The following is a 22638-nucleotide window of genomic DNA, read 5'->3' on the forward strand; positions in this document are numbered from 1 at the left end:
GCGGCCACAGGGGCCTTCTAAACTGCTAAGTGAACTCTTTTCGGGTTTGTTTGGCATTTTACAGGGTCCCTCTGGCTGTGAGATGGGAGCCTGGCTAGCTGAGCCGGAATTGGAAGCAACTCTTGATCTTGAGGTTGTAAGTTCAAGCCCCATATCGGGTGTAGAGTTTATTTTTTAAAAAAATAAATAAAACTTTAAAAAAAAGGACAGGGCTCCTGGGTAGCTGAGTCAGTTAAGCATCTGACTGTTGATTTTGGCTCAGGTTGTGATCGCACGGTCTATGAGTTCGAGCCCTGTGTGGGGCTCTGTGCTGACAGTGTGGTGCCTGCTTGGGATTCTCTCTCCCTCACTCTCTCTGCCCCTCCTCCTGCTTGCTCTCAAGAGCGCGCACGCAGACACACACACACACACACACACACACACACACACACACTTTCTGTCTCTCAAAATAAATACACGTTTTTTTTTTTTAAATAAAAATACATTAAAAAATGCCAGGTGAACCCCCTCTCTCCCCATGTTATTCCTTCCATGTATTAAGCACACAGTTTCGCCCTCGCTCCCTGTCTGGCAGTTCCCTGAACACCGAGATCCCCCGGTGAGAACAGATAAACCCGTCCCTGGACAGCCTCCATCTCCGCGGGAGGTCAAACAAGTAGAAATACCACAGGTGAGCTGTCTGCGTGGTTCGCCATGGGGGGTGGTTAGTGGCCGGGTGGCAGGAGGCTGCGGGTGCGAAGTGTGACCGGAGAAGGTCATATGAGCAAAGACTTAAATGGGAGGTGAGATGCTCTGCTGTGCACACGTACTGGTACGAATGTTCCAGGTAGAGGGGGTGTCCACAGGCCCCAGGGGTCCGTGCAGGCAGAACACAGCCATGGCCCGGAGTGGCCAGAGGGTCAGGACGGGCCTCAGGACACGGCCAGGACTTGGGCTTCTGTTCTGGGGGAAGAGGGAGGCTTGGTGCGGAGAAGAGACACTCCTGTGGCTCCGCTTCTAAAAGGACCCTCCGGCTGCCGTGCTGACAACACAGGGAGAGTGGGGACGGGGGGCCCGGGACACCGGGGGAAGGCAGTGACAGGCTCTGCGGGAGGCGACATGGGCTGCCCTGCGATGGCAGCGGTGAGGACGGTGGGTGAGCAGCTGGGACTCGGGACCTCGTGCGCGAGAGTCGGAGGCACCGCCGGAGGGGTAGGAGGGTGGGGGAGACGAGAGGGAAGAAGAAGGGGTAGGAATGACTCTGAGGTCAGTCCTGTGTGGCTGCCTGTCGTTCTCAAAGGCAGGCGGCCCAAGGTGACACAGGAGGGGAGAGACGTTCCCTGGGGCATGGAGGCCACGCACAAGCTGGCACGGGCTCACCCGCCAGTGGCCGCAGGGGCCTTGGTGTGTTTTCTGGAATAAGGTGTTTGCACTCAGGGCCTCACTCCTTCTGCCCGCCCTCCCTTGGCCTCTTTCCTCTCACTCAAATTCAGCTATTTTTTAATTAACCTTTAAGTCTCCTCTCAAATGCTACTTCTTCCAAGAGCCTCTCCTGAGCCCTCAATCTAAATGAGGTGTCTCCTGTCACACTTCTGTGGCCACCTGCACTTCATATCACGGCGTGTGTTCCGAACAGAATTATCTGCTGAGCTTGGGTTTGATGGCTGTCTCTCCCGCTGGACCGATCCTCAGTGAGAGCAGCGACTGGTCGGTCGCTCCCGTGACAGTGGCATCTGGACTTGTCTCAGCTACACAGTACACACTCAATAAATACCCCTTTGGGTTCAAAAACCTAACAGGGACAGTCAAAATATTTCAACCCAAATCACCCACTCATCAGCAGGCTTTAGCTGAGCACCACGCTGCGCCAGCCCTGGGTGGCAAGTAGGAATCAATGGGACCTGGGGGCCAGGCCCGTGCCGTACATGGGGGAAGGTGGTTAGCGTAAGTGGTAGAACTGAGGAAGGTGTGAAGGAGGCTCGTGACCCAGGTGAAGCCACCCAACGGCCTCCTGAGACAGGCGGCGTCTGAAAAAAGACCAGAAAACCTGAGCAGGGGCTCCAGGGAGAACGTTGCAGATGGACGGGTGCTCCAAGCAGGGGTAGGGACAGGTGCAGAGCTCAGATAGTGAGCAGCCTGCATGATTTCAGCTACAATATTTTGCTTTATTCTTTGTCAAAGACTGTTTGCTCATGTGTAAAACAGGAAAGATAATATCAGCTTCTGCAGGATAATTAAGTGAAATGGTGTAGATAAACGCCTGGCTCAATCCCTGGGATACATCGGGCTGAGCCCAAGCTGGTTCATTTTCTTTTCCTGTTGCCTGTTTGATATGTGTATGATGAGAGGAAGAACGAACGAATGAACGAACGAATGAATGAATGAACATGTGAATAGATGGATGGATGAACTCAGTAGAGTAGTCCCATAAGAGGAATCCATTCTGGAGGCTGATATCCAAAGTGGAGCCGGCAATAAAAAGCATGGCTAACCCTTGAACATGGGGGAGGGGGCTGACCCCTGGGCAGTCAAAACTCCTCCTAAAACTTCTGACTTCCTATAAAATAACCGCTCAGAGCCCACTGTTGACTGGAAGACTTACTGATCATAAGAATGAACACACACTTTGCATGTTATACATATTATGTACTGTATTCTCACAATAGAGCAAGCGAGAGCAAAGACAGTGTTATTAAGAACACCATTAGGAAGAGAAAACACATTCACGGTGCTGCGCTCTACAAAATCCGTGTACCAGTGGACCCGTGCGCTCCAAACCCGCCTTGTTCAAGGGTCAGCTGTACAGGAGTGTATAAGCAATGCAGGGAGCCGGGTGCAGGAGTAAATGCTACACGCACCACCAAGCAGCAGCAGCGATCCCTTGGGCCATCTGTGTCATAACCACAACGATGATGACAATTAATAAGCAGAGAGGGAAAATTGATCGGGAATAGTACACACACATAATTTGTTGCTTGCAATAGCCCTAGGAAGTAGGTACTCTCATTATCTACATTTTTTGGATGCAAGGAGATAAACTAACCTGTCTGCGAGGACACAGCTCTGAGGTCTTGGGGCCAGGACTTAATCCAGGCACTCCAACATCCAAGCCCAAATCCCAGCCACTGAAGAAATCTCTGAGCCTCCTGGGTCCTCATCTGAGAAGTATCCTCATTCACATGATATGTCAAAGATGTAAAAGAAAACATCTTCCATGAAGAATATAAATGCCACCCCCCTCCCTTCCCCTATGTCCTCCTTACACAAAAGAAGGCTGCTGGACAAGAACACAAAGCGATGTGCTATTTCCACTTGTTAATCGAATCCAACTCAGAACCAGTCTGCAGATCTACCCTTCCGATGGATGGGGACAAGCCAATTTGGGGGAAAGAGCCGCTTTCCAAGAGATACACTCTGGCACGCCAGCATCACGCTGCCCAGCCCATGTGTGTGTGTGCATCCGCACGCGTGTGCACGCCACGTGACGTGGTAGGCAGAGAAATACTCATGCAGAGGAAATCCCAGAGGTCTATGGCAGACTTCCCGCATGGGACCTGTGTTCCCCTGAACACACCTTGGGGTATTCCGGTTATGAGAGAGAAAAGGCCTCCGTGAGGAATCAGGAAATGGGACATTCCGAGAGGATTCTTCTGCCACCCAGATGTCTACGGATTGACAGGGCAAAGTCCCCTCAAATGTGCCCAGCTGGCTTACTCACATATTCTGTACACTGACCTGGGTGATACGCAAGCTTCTTCCCAGGACTGCCAGACCTCAGGCCCATACGCTTCTGTCACATCCATCCTCCTTGGCAACCTTATGGTGCCCACTCTCCTTGGGATAATATCCATGGTCATGTCACCCAAAGTCCTTGCAGTGTGACCCGCTTACCTCCCCGGGGTTGTCACCTAGCACGTGCCCTGCGTCACTTGGGGTGGGCCACTCACTGCAGGTGGCCTGGGGAATTCCACAGGTTTGGCACCAGGAGCCCTGCATTCCTGGAACGCTCTCAGTGCTGAACAAATCCAGGCGGAATCTACACAAAATTATCATTCCACCTACCGGTCACGCCCTTTCGTGTGTTTCCAAATCCTGTTCCCTCTACACAAACTGGGAGAGAGCACCTGTTAGGGGTTGAATTGTGCCTTCCTCCCAGAAAAAGATATGCTGAAGTCCTAACCCCCGGTACCTCAGAATGTAACCCAATTTGGAAATAGCATCTTTACAGAGGTATTTGAGTTCAAATGAGGCTGTAATCCAATGACCACTGTCCTTATAGAAAGGGGAAACTTGGACACCGAGACAGACACACACAAGAGAAGGTGATGTTTAGAGACACAGGGAGGGCACCATGTTAAGATGGAGGCAGAGACGGGAGGGATGCATCAGCAAACCAAAGACCACCAAAGACCACCAGATGACCACCGGAAGCCAGGACGGAGTCCCGGAACAGATTCTCCCTCCCGGCCTCAGAAAGGACCGACTCCGCCAGCACCTTGATCTCAGACTTTTAGACTCCAGGTCTGAGAGACAAGGAGCCCATCTCATATAAGCCACCCAGCGTTTGGCCGTCCGTTGTGCAGCCCTGGGAAACTGACACACCACCAAGTCCCAATGTTTACAACGGTTACCTCTGATGTGCTTTCCTGCCGGTCCTGGATATTACACTAGAGGTGCCCATCACCCTGGGCCAGGGGATAGACAGTCCCGGTCCTTGTCAGCCACAGCCTTCACCTCTCTCTTCCTTCCATTCAGATAACACTTGATGAGCGACTATGAAGGGCCACACCCAGTTACAGACACCTGAGTGATAACAGGGCACACGCCAGGTGTCCCTCCTTCCAGGAGCTTATGGCCCACGGTGGGTGTGACGGGAAGGCAGACACCAATCAAAAACATGTAAATAGAGCAAGGTTAACAGTGTTCTCGGGGCTNTGGAGATCTACGTGCAAACATGTAGTGAGGAGTGATCCCAGGAACACGTGTCATGTAGAGTGAGAACTAGAAGGTGGAAGAGATGGCTGGGCAGAAATATAACTGCAACGGGAGATTCAGCCAGTCCCTGGGGAACCCCTAACCTGGGATGGTCCATCACAGATGCCCCTGATGGGGGGAAGGGGGACAGACTTTTGTGACACCCATCAACCAGTCACTAGATGTCAGCAGCCCCGGAGTGGGGCAGTAAGGGGGACATGCAACTTTGGGCAAGGTGGAGACCTCCTAGCTAGGAAACCTCCGAGAGGGGCCCCGCTGTGGGAGCCCAGCAGCCAGCCGCACAGCTGGAGACCCTGGGCAGCACATCACGGCACCCGCCACAGGAGGGGCCTCTGGCAGTGACCTGGAGGAGTCAGGGGAGATGAGCACAAAGCCCCTACTGCGGGATCATGCCTGGCACAATCGAGGAGCACCAGAGAGACCTCCATGGCAGGAGGGACATGGAGGAGGGATGAATAGCATCCATCACGGGGACTCTGGCTTTGTTCACAGCAAGCCGAAGGGCTCGCGGAGAGCTGGAGCATGGGAACATCACTTTAGAAGGACCATCGGGCTTCTACGTTGTGACAGATTAGGGATGGCCAAGGGAGGCATCAGGGAGACGATAGTATAAATCCAGATGGGACAGATGATGGCTTGAAACGGCATTCACAGTAGGTGGTGACAAATGTCATCTTCAGGATGCATCTGGAAGGGACAGCCATCAGGATTTCTGGCCACAGTGACATGAGGAGGGAGGCGGGGAGAAGTCAAGAAGTGCTCTCCAATATTGCTCTCGACAACCAGAGAAGGGAGTTGCCATTAACGAAGGTGGGATGACTGATGGAAGACGTTTGGGAGGGAGGGTGGGAGACTGGGTGTTCGGTCTCAGTGTCGCATGGACAGCAAGATGACAATCGGTCAAACTCCTGCTGGGCAAGTCTGAGGTCTGGAAGAGGGAAGGACCTGATGACATCGACCGGGAAGCCAGGGGCACAGAGCTGGTGCCTAAATGCAGGGCACTGGGTGACCCAGAAAGTGAGTGTCCATAGAGGGACACTGCCAATTTGATTGGCTAAAGCCTGTGATGTTGAATGGATGCATTTAATTTTTTTTTTAATTTTTTTTTAATGTTTTATTTATTTCTAGGAGAGAGAGACAGCGTGAGCAGGGGAGGGTCAGAGAGAGAGGGAGTCACAGACCGAAAGAGGCTCCAGGCTCTGAGCTGGCAGTCAGCACAGAGCCCGATGCGGGGCTGGAACCCACGAACCGCGAGATCATGACCTAAGCGAAAGTCGGACGCTTAACCGACTAAGCCACCCAGGCGCCCCGAATGGATGCATTTTAATAAAGGGCAAGGTTACTTTGCCTTAAATCCCAACAACCATGTGCTATTCAACCTGCAGTCTATTCCTTGTATTCAGAAACTACAGCTCAGCCGACAGACCCCGGGCCCCTCCTGGGACCCAAACATCCATTCATCTTCTCTCCTCTCCTCTCCCTCCCCTCTGCCTCTAAACACTTGTACCTAAAGATTTATCTCCACTGGGACTGAGGAGGGATGGGAAGAAATCCCATTTCGGACCCCATGCCTATGTCCAATCTTCATCGGCCGATCTGTTTTCTCACTACCCTGTATTAGACCTTCCCAGCTATAAATAATGCACACTGGCTCCATTTCATTACCGTTCCTTATGGCTCCACTGCTCACTAAGTCATGGGAAGACAGAGATCAGTGGTGAGATTTGTGCTTTATACAAAGCTTGGAAATCACTAATCAATAGGATTTGGAACGCAGGAAGAAACCTCTTTTTCACATAGCTCAGTAAATGTCTCCTGCATCATCGCTACCCTGTTCCTGGAAGTACCCTTACCCAGTATATACAAATTCAAACATACACCTGCTAATTCCCTCCTAGGCAGGCACTGCTCCTCTCTGCTCCAATCTCTGCACTATGCTTCAGCTACATGACATCCCAATCCAAATCTGATCACCCCCCTGCTTAAAACATCCCATACCCAGCCCCCCTGCACCGACTCCTCAAGAAAAAGCTCTAACTCCTTGGTATGCACTTTCGCCTCCCCCAGGGGCCCTGTGGGGACTCCTCTCCCACCCCGGCAGCATCAGCTCAGAGAGGTGGCAAGTGGGGCATGGCCACACCCATCAGCTCTACTTGGCTTGATCACAGGGAACAGCACAGCACAGGTCAAGAGGCTGGTGAGAGTTCCCTCTTCTGCAGGGCTGGTTCCCAGCCGTCTGCATATCTGGCTCCAGGCTCCCAGTGCTCTGGACAAACTGCTCTGACCAAAGCTGGCCTTGACCACCTGAGGCCAAATTCAAGCTGCTTTGGGTCCCCGTACCCTTCAATCCACCTGCAAGACGTGACCCTGTGGATGCTCCCTCCTTCGGGTTCTCACATCTCTGCGTTTCTTCACTTCTGCGATTTCTCCTCTCTGCTGGTGCCTCTCACACCTCCTCAACAGCTTGAGCTCGGACACTTTTGCATGTTTCTCCACCTTCAAATGTATTTAAGTTGTGATTTTTCTCTTGGGGTCTGTCTGGCCAACGGAATAAAGAACAGTGTTGAGAATCCTGGCTTTGCAGACCGACAGCATTGAATTCAAATCCTGACTCTGCTAAGAGACACAGCCAGGCATCTCTGGGCCTCGGTTTACCCATCAGGAAGATGGGCTAGCCAGTTTACCTAGCTCCCAGGGCTGTCAATAGCACCGAGTGAGCTGATGGACTCAAGGCCCTGGCACACAGGCTGAGCTCACGAAGTGTCACAAGTCCCTGAAGGACTTGAGCCAGGCTCAAGGACACCCACGAGCTGATGAATCCCAGCCCGGACTCCTGCCTGTTCTCTGGATTCATCTTCTGTGCTGCCTTCCGAGCTGTGGACTCACATCATCCACCCAAGCTGCATGGTCCTCCTCTGCCTCGGCTTCATCGCTAATTCACCCAAGGGAACAGCTGATTTGCACTGCAGCTCCTCTCTCCCCCTCAACATTACGGAAAGGCGCCAATTCTTCGGAGTCCACGGCTTTAGCATTTCCCAGGTGTTCTCCCTCTGAGCCACCCTCACCACCCTCCTCATCTCCCCACCCGAAGAATCCTTCCAAAGAGCCATTTCTACAATGCCCGCAATCGCTAACTCCCTTACTGTCCCGTAGCCCTCCTTTATCTCTTTACCTACGAGGCGCCACACCAGCTGCAGGACACAACAAACGTGCCCTTCACCGTGACCAGGGCTAGCCCCACCCCTCCCAGGCCCCAGGCTGGGGACAAGACCACCCGCACGCAGCTGCCCTGAGCACCTGGGGTCCGAGAGAACCCCTCCCTCTGGCCACTGGCCGCACACCACACCTGAGCAGACACTGAACCCTCGTTAGCCCCGCGTCCTCTGCAATTTAGGGATAACACTCCCTGTCAAATTATGGGGCTACAAAATTATCAATTTTGTAGTGGCACATAATTTTTAAATTTTCTTCCTCAGTGAAATTCCTGTGGACTCTAGTGGGTTGAGATGAAACTAGGGAGAGGATTTCATCAAATCAAACTACAGAGAGTTGTTCAAAGAAAGCCTAGAATGTCACCCTTTGGGGGAACACAGTGTGTTGGCAAACACAAAGATTCACCTGTTTTTAGGAAGAGCAGGAAACAGCAACCCTCTACTGATGACTTCCCTTTCCCGAAAATTCCCAAACAGTAACTTCAGAGACCTGAACGTCAGCTTGTACCACTGGAGGCAAGGAGATCCCAGCCTCCACTGCATGGATTTCCAGACTTCTGTGGTCCATAAAAGCCCCTCCCTCTGAACAGGTGGGGCTTCCCTGCAGGAAGTCACAGAGTCCAGAAGCGAGAGCTGAATTCCTCAGAGCTCCGCCCCGCGCCTCCCACAGGGGCTCAGGAGGAGGTGAGAGAGGGATGTGGGGGTGAGGACTCTCGGGCTGAATGTCATGTCCTTCCTCACCTTGCCGGAGGATAACAGCGCTTGGTCAAACACAATACTCATCTCTGCCAACATTACCAGCGACTTCAAAGCACAAGAAGCAGCAAACTTTAGTCATTTTCAGGGTAATTGGTTTTATATTTTCAAGAGTGAAATGTTTCCTAATTAAAAAAAAAACAGGGAAAATAAAAATAGAGAATAAACTAGTCTATTACATTTTTGTAAGGGAAAACATATGTGCATCTAGAATAGTGTTTGTCTAGTGAAAGAAAAGAAAGAGAGGAGAGGAGGAGGAAGGGAGAGGGAGGGAAAGGGAGGAAGAGAGTGGGGGAGTCAAGGAGGTAGAGGAAGAGGGGGAGGGAGAGGGAAGGAAGCAGGGAGGGGGAGGGGGAGCGAGGGGGAAAGGGAAGGAGAGGGAAGGGGATGGAGAGGGAAGGGGATGGAGAGGGAGGGAGAAGAGGGGGAAGGGAGAGGAAGGGGAGACAGGTCAGAGGAGGGAGGAAGAAGAAGGAGGGGGGTAGAGGGAAGGGGAGGGAGGGGGAGGGAGAGAGGGAACTTTGATGACAAAAGTGACGTGTGTGTTGTGAAAAACAAGAAGTAAAAAGATGAACTGTCACCACAATTCCTTTACCAGGCGAAAGTTGTCTCACTTGTGCGTGTGTGTGCAACTGAAAATTTAAAATCAGGAAATCTGATGATATACACTTAAAAATTGCTTTTGGGCAATACTGGACAACAAGTGGAAGCAGACAAGAGACCTCACTCCCTTACATCTTCTACTCTGACCCAAGATCCATTCAAAGAACCTTCTGGAGAAGAAACATCTGCAGTTCACTGGACCTCTATTGAGAACATTTCATGAGAGTTCCCAAAGCAATTATTTCTGTAGAAATGTATTGGGACGTTGCTGAAAGATACTGTGACCCTTCCACAATATATACGTGTGGGATCAGCACAGGTACACCTTAAACTTACGTAACATTATAGGTCGATTTTATCTCATTAGGGCTGGAAACAGAAATTAATGTGGCACTTTCACTTTGCAGACCCCCAAAATGAGGTGAAGAACAGTAGGCAGACTTTCCCCCATTGAGGTCGATACGAATTAGCACGGAGTCCATTGGGTTTTCCACCAGCAACTTAAAAAAAAAAAAAGAAAGAAACACAAAACCAAGAAGACTTTACCCCCTCCTGGGGGATTAGTGGTGGTGACCATACAGCACCTGCCTAAGGACACCGGAGGGCTCTGTCAGTTGAGCATCTGGCTCTTGATTTCAGCTCAGGTCATGGTCTCATGGTTCACGGGTTCAAGCCCTGTGTTGGCTCCACACTGGCAGTGCAGAGTCTGCTTGGGATTCTCTCTCCCTGTCTCTACCCCTCCCTTTCTCATTCTCTCTCTCTCTCTCTCAAAATAAATAAACTTGAAAGAAAAAGAAAAAAGAAAAAAGTACCTGCTTAAAACATAGGAAGGAAGGCCCAGTTCAGGGTCTGGCCAGATCAGCGCCCATCTCAGGTCACCTCGGCTAGCATTGCAGGGCCCAGACCTCTGTCTACCTAGGAGCTTGACAGGTACGACCTCACTGTCTTCTAATAACGATCCTACAAAACCACTGGAGAAACAGAGACCAGAAGGTAGCACCTGGCCTGTGGGCATCGGGCTAATAACAGAAGACACAGAATCCGAATCCAGATTTGCATCTGTGCTCATTCGCTCTAACACCTTTAGGATCAGGCGTCTTTCGCTCCCCTGAGGGGCCTGACCTTGTGTTCTTGTAACCACTTTGAGTTCAAAACCAGAAAGGGCCACGCTGCCAGGGGCTTCTGCCTCTTCTCTGATTCCTCCAGTGGTGGTGGTAGTGGTGGTGGGGGGGGTACCCAGGCGCTGTGGGCAGCTCAGCAGAGGTGTGTTAATCTCTACATGTCACACTCAGCCCTCTGGAAGGGTCTCTTCTTCACAAACCTGCTGAGCATGTCATCAGCCAGGGTTTGGGAGGATAAAAGGCTTATTAAAGCAGCAGGCCTAGGAAGTCACAGATTCAAAGGCAAAAGAAGAAGAAGAAGAAAAAAAAAGAGACAGGACCATTGTTGACAGGAATGTGGATTTTCTACAAAAATAATCCAGAATGTCCAACTACATAAGTACTTGAGTAACCGTCATAGGAAAACTGTTTTTTTTTAATGTTTTCTATTTATTTCTGAGAGAGAGAAACAGTGTGAGCAGGGGTGGGTCAGAGAGAGAGGGAGACACAGAATCTGAAACAGGCTCCAGGCTCTGAGCTGTCAGCACAGAGCTCAACGCGGGGCTCGAACCCACGAACCGTGAGATCATGACCTGAGCTGAAGTCGGACGCTTAACAGACTGAGCCACCCGGGCGCCCCATAGGAAAACTTCTAATAATGCCTTTTTATGGGGAGATCAAATTCTTATTAAAACAATAATATGGGATTTTATTCCAAGAGACTGTGGAGCCTACCCACACTCCCCATGCTAGATGGAGCCCTTGACTCTGAGTGATAAAAATCCTAAATCACGTTGACTTATACACAAGTAAAGGGCATCCGTGGGTTTGCACATGTGGAGAGCCACGGGACTGAAACGGTGTGTGAGATCCATGGCTTCTGTGGTGTGAAAACCCTACCCACTGACCATTCATCAGGGCATTCGCCCTGTCTCTGCAGCAAGTGCACCCTGGTCAAAGCCAATGCCCTGGAGATGCTCGCCCGGTGCGTTCACAGGCACCCTGAACTCCCTGAGCCATGGTGGCATCTCCTTTACCTGGGAAAGCTGAACATCTGTGGGGCTCTCAACCACTTAGAATCCCATACTCTCCTCCAAAAGTGAGGGAATGATTGGAAAGGATCACAACATATTTCAACAAGAGAAGTGCAGAAAAGGATCATTTCTGACAGAAGCAGACAAATCAATTAATTGATCTCTGGCAAGTAAAGATAATTGTATTTCTGAGTCTATTAAGGCACATCAGGGATGGTTAACTCATTTCACAGGGAGCTGGCTGTCGCTGGCCATTAGGTAAGGGGGGGACATTGAGGCATAAACACAAGATGGCATTTTCTTCCAGGAGTCCACGAGTGAACCGTGTTCACTCTGGTAGAGAAAGGGCATGTGAGTTTGCTCAAAGCGGTTTTCAACCCTAATAGTTCCATGAGTGTCTGACCTTAGACATCAGATCTGATAATACTGATTGTAGGTCGTTTCGCGTAACTATTCTGTGGGTACCGCAGAATTTATCTGTAATCATCTACAACCTCTGGGCAGAAAATCTTCTAAGTGATATTGTAGAGAAGGCGTGGAGGAAAGGCCGGGAGATGAATCTACACGTCAGGTTAAACCTTCACTCAGAAATAAAGTCAGTCTGATGTAGAGCTTTGTCTGAGTCAAGACTTAAAATGAAGTCCAAATACGTTTTCAAGGACAAATGTTAGCTCCCTTTCGGCAAACAATAGTGGGAATGAAGGTTCACAACCCCATAAATAGGTATAAACGAGATGTGATAAATTGATGACTTAGGATATTCATATAATGGGTTTATACTTAGTGGTTCACTTAAGTATTTCCTTACAAGAAAATAGTTGTAAATGAAATGAGATTCCCTTCTGCTTTCTGGTTTCCAGAATCCACATTGGAAAGCTAAGGAGGAATTTCCATGTGTTCGTGAGCCAAAGGCTAACATGTGCAAAGCGAGGAAAGGTCCCGTCTCCTCCTGGGGAAGGGCAGATGCCACAGCCTTGCTATGAAAGAAGGGGCCTGGGTCTGTTTTCTTTGGATAAAGACGTCTCAAAGCAAGGCTGAGGGTACTCGACATGGGGACCCTTTACTTGGTCCTAACCCAGCCAGTCTCAACCTGGGAACACCTGGGAAACTTTACAAGTGCTGATGCCTGGGGTCCCGCCCTAGAAATTGTTTATTAGTCTGGAGGGTAGATTTTTGGGTTCTGCAGATGATTCCAGCACACGGCCTAGCTGACACTGTCACAGAAACGCCCTGTGCTGTTCAGCCAGACCCACCTGGAGAACACGTGAAAACATGGCTTCCTGAGCCTCAAACTAGAGACTCTGATTTGGTGGATCTGAGCCAGGACCAAACTCTGCATCTCCAACAGCAGCATAAGGTGATGCTACCTACACACTGACGTGCATTGATTTAAATAGTACATTGTGGGTGGGGGAGGGTAGGCGCTTGGGTGGCTCAATCAGTTGAGTGTCGGACTTTGGCTCAGGTCACAATCTCATGGTTCGTGGGATCGGGCTCTGTGCTGTCAGCAAGGAGCCTGCTTCCAATCCTCTGTCCATCTCTCTCTCTGCCATTCCCCACCACATGTGTACACTCTCCTTCTCTCTCTCAAGAATAAATAAACATTAAAAAAATGAATAGTACATTAGGAATTAGGAACTGTTTTCTCATTACTAATATCATTTAATAAAGATTCACATGACCCCCTCTGAGTTGCAGGGAGTTCTGAAAGCAGCAGAAAGTTCAAGCCAGGAAAACACAAGCTGTGATCGATCCCCCAGGAGACATCAGGCCCTGAACTGGGCCGGGCACCGGACATATAAAGTCACATAGGATTGGGTCCTCACCCTTAAGGAGCTCAAAGCCACTTGACAAGAAGACAAAGCCAGAAAGGACAACCACTGTTATCTCCGCACGTCTGTGACACTGACATTAACACCACTCTAGTGGCCAGTCTAACGGGAGACTGGCTGCCATAAGTTCTATGATTCCCCTCTCCCCGCTTCTTACTGGTCACTTCACTGCGGCCGTCCCAGTGGGTTCTGCTTCCCGACACCGCTGAACCATTCTGCGGTCCTGCCCTTCGGGGTCCTCTGCACAGCTGACTCCTGCCCACCTCTCAAGGGACAGCTCTGTGCAATCCACTCCCGGGACCCCTCCCCTGACTGCCCACAGACTGGCTTTGCTCTGCCGTTTCTCTGCACGGCACCCCAACCTGTCTTTGTCACAGAACTTATCCCACATCGAGGTCACTTCCGATGCCATGTATCTGCCTCCCTCGTCAGCTGGTAAACATTCTGCGGCACACAGTCTCCCATCGCCACCTTTCTAGAGCCTATTGCACTAGCATATGCTTACTAGTGTTTATAGCAATGACCGTGTGAGTGGATGGCAGAATAAAACGAGAGAGACGGGCTCTAAGAATATGGGAATGAGGGATTCATAAAACTTGGGCTGAATGCAGTAGGTAAATATCGGTATATAGAAATTGTTTGGACGGGAGGTTATATTTAAGGTGGAGCTTAGTAGGGTAGATTTTTGAGGTAGATATTAGAAGGACAAGGGTCAAGAATGATCAGAGCACAGACATTAAGGTACAGAAGTTTAAGGTCAAACCACTCAGGTATTGAGCACTAAGCTGGGTGGGAGCACAAGCCAGCTGGAAGCCTGTAAACAGGAAGGTAAGGTAGTCACACCAACCCTTTCGGATGGTGACTCCGTTCATAATGTTAAGGACAAACTGGAGGCAAGGATTTAGTAGTAGTAGTGACAATTTAGATAGTATCTAGAAGATACTAGGCACCATGCTAGGTGCTGTGTGTATATTAATTAATGCAACTTACACTGTAAGACTCACAATTACCCCACGAGACTGTGTCATCACCACTTTACAGGTGACAAAATGGTGGCTCACAGCATTCCACAGGGAAATTTTCATGCTCTCAGAGCTTACAAGTGGCTTCACGTTCAGGTCTGACCCCCACACCAGGCTCCCCAGTGCTTCCCTGCCTTTTTGTCAGGATGCGTCTTGCTGTCAAGCACAGGCTGACAATTCACAATGTTTGTTGACCGGTTTCAGGAGACGCTTTTCCGTTGAGAATTTTCTTCAGTCAATGCAGACTTGGGATAAATGCAAGCTGACTGTTTGCTCAAAGCAAACACCACCCAAAGGCAACATGCATGCTGGGGCCAGAAAAACTATCCACAAAAGTAAACGTGCTAGAAGCAAGCAATTCCCGATCAGGGCAAAATCTCAAACGATATTCTCAGCTCTGCATCTACATCGTTTTGATAGAGCCTCTCACAGGGGGCAGTGATGCTCTGGGACATCGGGATGGAGGTACAAGGGGCATTTCTCACCCACTGGAGAAACAGCCAGAACTTGAATGGCCAGAGTCAAATTCAGTCTGAGGAAGGGCATGCTCCTTCTTCTGCAACCCCCAACTCTAATTTCTACCTCCTAGGAAATCGTGAGGCACATCCTCACACCCCCAAAACCGGCCAGCCTCCTCAAATGCTGCCTTCCTCTTCTTGAATGGCCTGTGGAAATCCTCCACTTTCTTTCATGTGGGGGGCACCTTGCCCACTCGGCTTCGGTCGCGGCCATCGAGTGTTTGCTGGTAAAGTAACTACATCTCACGGTGAGCACGGCCCCTGCAGGATTCAGAGTGGGGAAATCCTTAGCGATTACACACCACAGACCACACTTGTCAGGGGCCCCTCTGGCAGGTCCAGAATCCTGGCTGGCACCACGTCTAGCCTGTCCGTGACTCCCTGCAGCCTGGGCTCAGGGGACTGGGGACTCACCTTCAAGGTCTCATTGCTGATGGGGCCCTAGAGATCTTAGCACCCACTCCATCCCTGTAAGAGGTCTGACTGCCTTCATCCAGATGATGTCCCAGCCTGTCCATGGCCATAGCTGCTAGGAGGCCGACCCTGAAGCATGTTAAGTCCCCAGATAATGCCCTCATCCACATCAACGCCTCAACACCACACAGTGCCAGCACGAGGAGCCGGAAGACATCTGTGAGAGCCCTTGTCCCACTAGACAGTGGTCACCAAGTGCCAGTGATTTCATACAGTAAAAACGTCTTCAAGCATGCAACCCCACCATATGTATATTTATTTATAATGACATACACGTACAGTTGTATACTCCTATGTGATGTGCATTATAAGGACAGAGAAAGGTCTTTGAAAAGATGAGAAAGTGATGTAATAATCCATGTTTTAAAAATTAATTACCTCTCATATTAAAGGAACACATGACCTTTTTGCTCTTACTAAAACTATACATATTACAGTGATTCTATGTTCTGGTTTTAATTCAGCCTAATTAAATATTACACTTTGGTGGTGGGCGTGGGGCTACCCAAAATGTTCCCCAAAACACAAGGATCTAGAGGGTCTTAGGCTTGCTGAGTGACTCATGGTTTCCACACTCGTCCTGTAACCCCCTTAACCAACTGCACGGGGCCCTCTTTGGGTTCTGGATGCTTCCCTTAAAATGTCTTGCTAATGGAGATTATTTCATACAAGACCCCATCAATACCGGAAGGCCCAGAGTGCAATCAGCACAAGGTACATTGTGAATAATTATGGTGACAAACCCATGTATCAAATCATTGTTTTAAATAAGTTCAAATTTCTCAGTCTACTTATTTTGGAATCTGATCAGCCTGTCGTCCCTTCTCCGTGTGTGCAAACAGGCTTGTGCAAGAGACGACCAGCGTGATTCTGTCACTCCTGCTGCTTGCTATGCTTTCATCTTTCATACTACCTTCAATTCATGACTGCCTTGCAGTATTTGTTTTGAAGCCACTTGCTATTCTGTGAGGGTTGGTGCAGGTAAAGGTAGAGAACAATTTAGAGGTGTGGGGAACTGCCCAGTCACAAACTGCAGTATTTTGCACTGTGAGGGTGAGGTCTTCAGCTCCTAGATGGCTGGGGGACAACCTTCTTTTATTTGATGCTGGAGTTACTAAGTGGGATTCATGACTGTGCCGTGTGGACACACTGAAGTTTCCGTGGCAGTCTGGATTCTAATCATTGATGAAGCTTGAGTGCTCTCTTATTTTTGGTTAAAACAATCATAAGCAGAAGTTTTAGTATTTTCTCCCCACATCTTGATGGCTGTTTTGTGCAGCCCCGGGGAGAGGGCAGCCCACTTTGGAGACCAGGCTTAGTTATCAGAAAACAAGCAATTCGGCCCCAGATCCCCCACTCTGCTAGGTTAGAGCTGTGTCCTGTTCCGCCACCCTGATCCCAGCTACCTGTCGGTCAAAAAAAGATAGTATCATTCATCCTCTGGTTGGTTATGAGGATTCAGGAGATGATAAATAGAAGTGTCTGACGCTATGATAGACACATGACATTGTCAAAATGCTTCCTTTCTTGTAAATGTAGAATCTGAAAAGCAGAGCAGAAAGAGGTACCATAGAAGCTCCAAGAAGCAGTAACTAAGCCAGGGCCCAGGAGATCTGGCCCCAAGCCCAGACTCTTCTTGTTCCACCATACAACCTCTGATCAGGTGATGGGGGGCAGGCCGATGGTGGTGAGCTGATGCACGGAGCTTTGTTTCCTCCAAATCCAGCTCCAGAAGCCCTACGCACCCCTGTCCCCGGAACATAGCTGGTCCCACAATCATTCCTTTTTCCACTCACCATCTGATTCAGGTCACCTGCCAACATGGCTCGGCCACCCAATTTCACCTCATGCAAGGAGCCATAACAATTTGAGTCTCCTTTTGAACCTGGGCACTAACCTGGGGTGACAAGATCATCAGAGTGTGCACAGTTCCATCCACTTCCATCAAGAGACCGTCTCTATTTCTCCACCCTAAATCCAGACTGTTCTTGCACTGGCTTTAGCCTCCAGAAGGCCATGGAAACCACCCTGAGCAGGGCTGAGGAGCTGGCAGGAGGCTGTGTGTCTTCTCACGCCTGCTCGGAGGACTCACCTGCCAGGTAGACAAGCCTGGCTTGCCTATTGCCTCAGCATTTGGATTTTCCACTTGGCAAGACAAATAACGAAAATCCTTTCCTCGTTAATCCAAAATGCCCTACAACCTCCTCCCACTTGGTAGAACCTTCCCAACTGGAGTGCGGCTCAAATCGCTTGCCCTCCCTCGGAGTCAGGAGCTAACTTGAAAGCTGTTGTTTTAAGCCACTAAGGTTTAAGGTGGTTGGTTACACAGCAAAAACAAACCATTAGAGGGAACCGCTGAAAAGCACAAAGTTGACCAAAAGTCAAAATGGCTGCACTCATGCTTCAGCAAAGGTTGATTTCTAAAGTAACCTTTTCCTCTCTTCTGCAAGCCTCCCCTCCTCCCTTCTTTGGTTTCAGGAACTTGGTACCAACCCTGAAAAAGACCATGGGCTACAGAGGCTGGCAGCACATACTTCATTCCCATTGAAACCGGCTAGATCCTGTATCTCCCTATAAAACGCCCCAGCCCCATCCTCTGGGAAGACCTGTGGTTTTGTGAGGGCCGTAGCCTGCCTCAGCCTCCTTTGCCCAGCAAAGCAATAAAGCTATTGTTCCTCTTTATCCCAAACTCTGTCTTCGAGTTATATTTTGGCTCCAAAGCTCGGAGTGGTTTTCCACAACATAGATGCCTGCTGATTGGCTCTGTTAACTTGAACATATCACAAACTTGGTTTCTATGAACTTGGGCTTCCTTGTCTGCAACCCAGGGAAAGTAGTAGCTGCCACTGTGAGTATACAGTCCTGGTCTGGGTCTGGATGTTTTACGTAAGCATTCCACCTCATTAGTATTTACAGTGACCTAAGAGGTAAATCTATTGTGATGACCTAATGAGGTCATATGTGTAAAACACCAAAATCAGAGTACATCCTCAAACACTGCAAGCAACTACATTCTCATCCTGTATTTAAAGAGGGCAACATATACTTTCAGTTTTTGAGAGATGGCGGCACAGGTTTTATGATATGCAATTTGGGGGAGACAGCCCAGAGACATGCTGGTCATACAGACACCTTTATTATCGGAGCAAGCTTTGTTTCCCATAAATTCACTTTTCACTCAAACTGACTAGTGTATGCAATGGAAAGAGAAACTCAGAAGACGGAAGACAGAGGAAAGTGCAGGAGGGAGGGAGACATTCGCACTCTCAGGTCTCGTCAATAAATGGGTGATGTTCAACCGCACTCAACATTTGGATTTTACACTTGACAGGAAAAATAATAAAAATCCTTTCCTCATGAATCTAAATGCCCTACAACCTGTCCTCATCACCTCTGTTTCCTGCCAGGAAGAATACACACAAACACACACACAGGGCCCTGGGGGGCTCAGTCAGTTAAGCGTCCGACTTCGGCTCAGGTCATGATCTCGTGGTCTATGAGTTCGAAACCTGTGTTGGGCTCCGGGCTGACAGCTCAGAGCCTGAAGCCTGCTTCAGATTCGGTGTCTCTGCCTCTGCCCCACTCATACTCTGTCTTTCTCTGTCTCTCAAAAATGAATAAATGTTTAAAAAAAAATTAAACACACACACACGACCCTGAACAACAGTGGGGTCCTGGACACCCACCCACCTCCACACAGTCAAGAATCATGTAGGACTTCTGACTTTCCAAAAACATAACTACTAATAGCCTACTGTTGACCAGAAGCCTTACTGATAACTGATAATATAGCCAAATACACATATTCTGTATGTTATATGTATGATACACTATATTCTTGCACTAAAGTAAGCTAGAAGAAGAAAATATTATTAAGAAAATGATAGAGAAATGGCTTTCACAGGACTCTACCGCATTTAAAAACCCATGTACTGTGGACCTGCACAGTTCAAACGCGTGTGGTTCAAGGGTCAACTGTATAATGCGTGCATGCGCGCGCACACACACACACACACACAAATAGAAACAGTGATGCATACTTACCCTCTCTGAAAGAGATCCACATTATAAAATTTATGTAGCTCTACAGAAAACTCAACCGTTCCTTGTACTTCAGACATGATCTTTTTGGTGCATTACCTGAAAAACAAGACAGAAATTAACAGCTTGAGATCACGTCAGCCAAACACAAGAGAGCCTGGGCTTCCGCAAGGGGAACCCGAGTATCTGACCCATGGGGAGCACAGCGTACCCACTGGATGTCATCACCCAGAGGTCCTTTTATGGGAAAAGACACCGAGAGAGGAAGACACACTTAATGTCACTCCGCTCACACCTGGAAGACTTGAAGACTTGAACCCAGTTACCCTAACCCTAAAGTGGGCTAGTCTACCGCCCTTGGTTATCTGTCGGTGCCATGGAGGCAACAGCATCTCAGTGACGAGCATGTGGCTCACGGCCAATGGAGCTACAATCCCAGCTCTTCCGCTCTCTACCTGTGTCCCTGAACTCCTCATCTGTAATGTGAGCCCTGATAATGGCATGAAGCTCACAGCCGATGGACAGATTAAATGAGTCTACCACACAGAGCACTCTGCACACGTCCTGACATGCGTAATGATTAATAACAGTAATTGAAAACGACTTTATCGTTGTTGGTAGAAATCCCATCTCTACGTGCTGAGGCGCCTGGGGCGGCAAGGACAGATGTGCTGTCTACCAAGCACAGGAGGCAGAGAGAGCGGGCGCCGTCGCCAAGCAGATGCTGAACCCAACTTGACAGAATGTTAATTTTCCAAGCGAGGAGATGGTAGGGCCAAACACAAGAGGGCTGGGTGGGGAAGACGGAGGGAACAAAATTAAAATAGTCCAAGTCCTGGTTTACCATGGGGAGACTTGAGGCAGGCTGAATTTTCTGAGGATATGAAATCATCCAGACACCAGTGATTCGCATGAAGGGAGAGAAAGTGGCTTTTATGGAGCACCCACTGTATTCTTGATGCGCATAAAGTATTTTATGTAAGTTGCCTGATTTTCTCCAAGGAGAATTTTGTGATAAAGGTTCATGCCCCATGATGCAGAGGCGGAAGCGGATCAGAGAGGCTCTCATCTGAAGTCATGTTCCTCATCCAGAATGCTCAAGAAGTGTGTACTTTGGAAGGTGTCCTCACTTTCTCCAAGCCTCAGTTTGCCACCATGTGTAATGGGGTAATAACAAGCGAGCTGGAAGAGTCTGCCAAGGACAGGAGGTCATCGCTTACAATGAGCAGAGCAGGTCTTCGGGGAACCAGCAGGTTGTCCCTGGGCAGCAGCTGACATGATCTTGGGGCGGGGGAGAGTGAGCGAGAGGGAGGAGGGAAGCTAAGAGGGTCTCTCTAAGCAGACACCTGGGTCTCCTTTCAAAGCCCCTCTTCCTTCAGCTCCCCAGACGCCTCGATGGCCAGACCACCATGGCTGTAGTTCAGAGCCCGACCTCGCTGTAGCCAGTGGGGTCACGCCAGGCCAGCCCCCAAGAATAAGAGCGGAAGAGATTAACGTGACCTTAACTCTGCGTCTCAGCTCGGGCCCAGGTGCCGTGCAGGGAGCCATTTCTGAAGATGTAGAATCCCATTTACCCAATGAAAACGTGGTAGATTCGAGAGCACAACCTCTATAAATCCTGCAACATGGAACTTCAAGCTGCTGAGCCCAGCTCGAAAGGCCTGGCTCACAAAATGTGCTGAAAACCCATCTCCCTAATGGGAGAGCCCCCAGGGTGTGCACCTGAGCCAGCCAAGGTCAGCATCCCACCACTCAATGTTAAAGTCAAAGTGCTTCCAGTAAGAGCTGGAGAGAGGGCCAGCAAAGAAAGCCACTCTGCACTTAATTCATTATCACACGAAACCCAGGGACAGCTCGCCTGCGTCCTGGTCCTACGCTCCTCTCAATCCTTCAAATGCCGCGGAGCCAGCAAAGACATCTGACTCCTGCGTGTGGTTACCAGGGCCAATAATTCCTGAACTTCCCTGATCCCTGACTCTGGGAGGGCGCTACAGAGTAAGGAGCAGGGGAGAGCAAGAGCGGCACACACACCACCATTCAAGCCTACTGCACCCCAAACACCAGGCTCCTTTCATGCGCTCCGCAAGAGGTCTCCGCCGCGGCCAGTGCTGGCCCCTGCCACTCAGGAGGCGGGACAGTCACACACAACTGCACCGAGCCAGGAGCCTGAACGTGGTGGCTCTCCACCTCTGGCCTTGGCTGGCGGAACGGCTGGGACAGTGCTTTCCTGGGGAATTAATATTTAGACAAAAAAATATTTGATGCATGGAGAATATCACATAAAATGTTGTTTTCCCCTCGGAAGAGGCACCCTCAATCCTACTGTTCAGGACTAATAAGCTAGAGCTGATCAGTTAATTGCAAACACAGCTTGTAGGTGGAAAGGTGCCTGTTCCTTTTGAAGACCATGTGATTCGTTATAACCAAATACCCAGTTAATCAAGGAGGAAGATGAGCTCACATTTAAAAGACCAGTTTTAGGGGCACCTGGGGGGCTCAGGCGGTTAAGCAGCGTAGTCTGTGAGTTCAAGCCCCGCATTGGGCTCTGTGCTGGCAGCATGGAACCTGCTTAGGATTCTCTCTACCCTCTGTCTCTGCCCCTCCCTCATTTGCGCTCTCTCTCTCTCTCAAAAAAAAAACAAAACAAAAAAAAACACACAACTTAGGTGTGGGTACCTGCTCAGGTCATGATCTCATAGTTTCATGGGTTCAAGCCCCACATTGGGCTCTGTGCTGACAGCTCAGAGCCTGGAGCCCGCTTCAGATTCTGTGTCTCCCTCTCTCTTTCAGCCTCTCCCTGCTTGTGCGCTCCCTCCCTCAAAAATAAACAAACATTTAAAAAAACTAAAATAAAAATAAAATATCAGGAATGAAAAAGGCTTTCACCATAGGTCCTACAGATATTAAAGGAACAATATAGGGGCACCTGGGTGGCTCAGTTGGTTAAGCATCCAACTTCGACCTTGGTCATGATCTCACAGTTCGTGAGTTAGAGCCCCGCGTCAGGCTCCGTGCTGACAGCTCGGAGCTTGGAGCCTCCTTTGGATTCTATGTCTCCCTCTCTCTCTCTCT

At 49.6% G+C, this 22638-nt stretch overlaps 1 protein-coding gene across 2 annotated transcripts in view; it reads right to left on the reverse strand.

Moving 5' to 3' along the window:
• Positions 1-22638, reverse strand: part of FAM135B (family with sequence similarity 135 member B) — a 274520-nt gene that overhangs the window by 159386 nt on the left and 92496 nt on the right. For both annotated transcript variants that reach the window (XM_077749966.1, XM_077749967.1), the window contains exon 2: positions 19570-19665. In XM_077749966.1, the coding sequence (XP_077606092.1) occupies positions 19570-19646 (77 nt within the window). In that variant the 5' untranslated portion in view covers positions 19647-19665. The remainder of the gene's footprint in view (positions 1-19569; positions 19666-22638) is intronic.

Source organism: Crocuta crocuta, unplaced genomic scaffold, assembly GCF_008692635.1.
Source record: "Crocuta crocuta isolate KB4526 unplaced genomic scaffold, BGI_CrCroc_1.0 scaffold119, whole genome shotgun sequence".
NCBI lineage: Eukaryota > Metazoa > Chordata > Mammalia > Carnivora > Hyaenidae > Crocuta > Crocuta crocuta.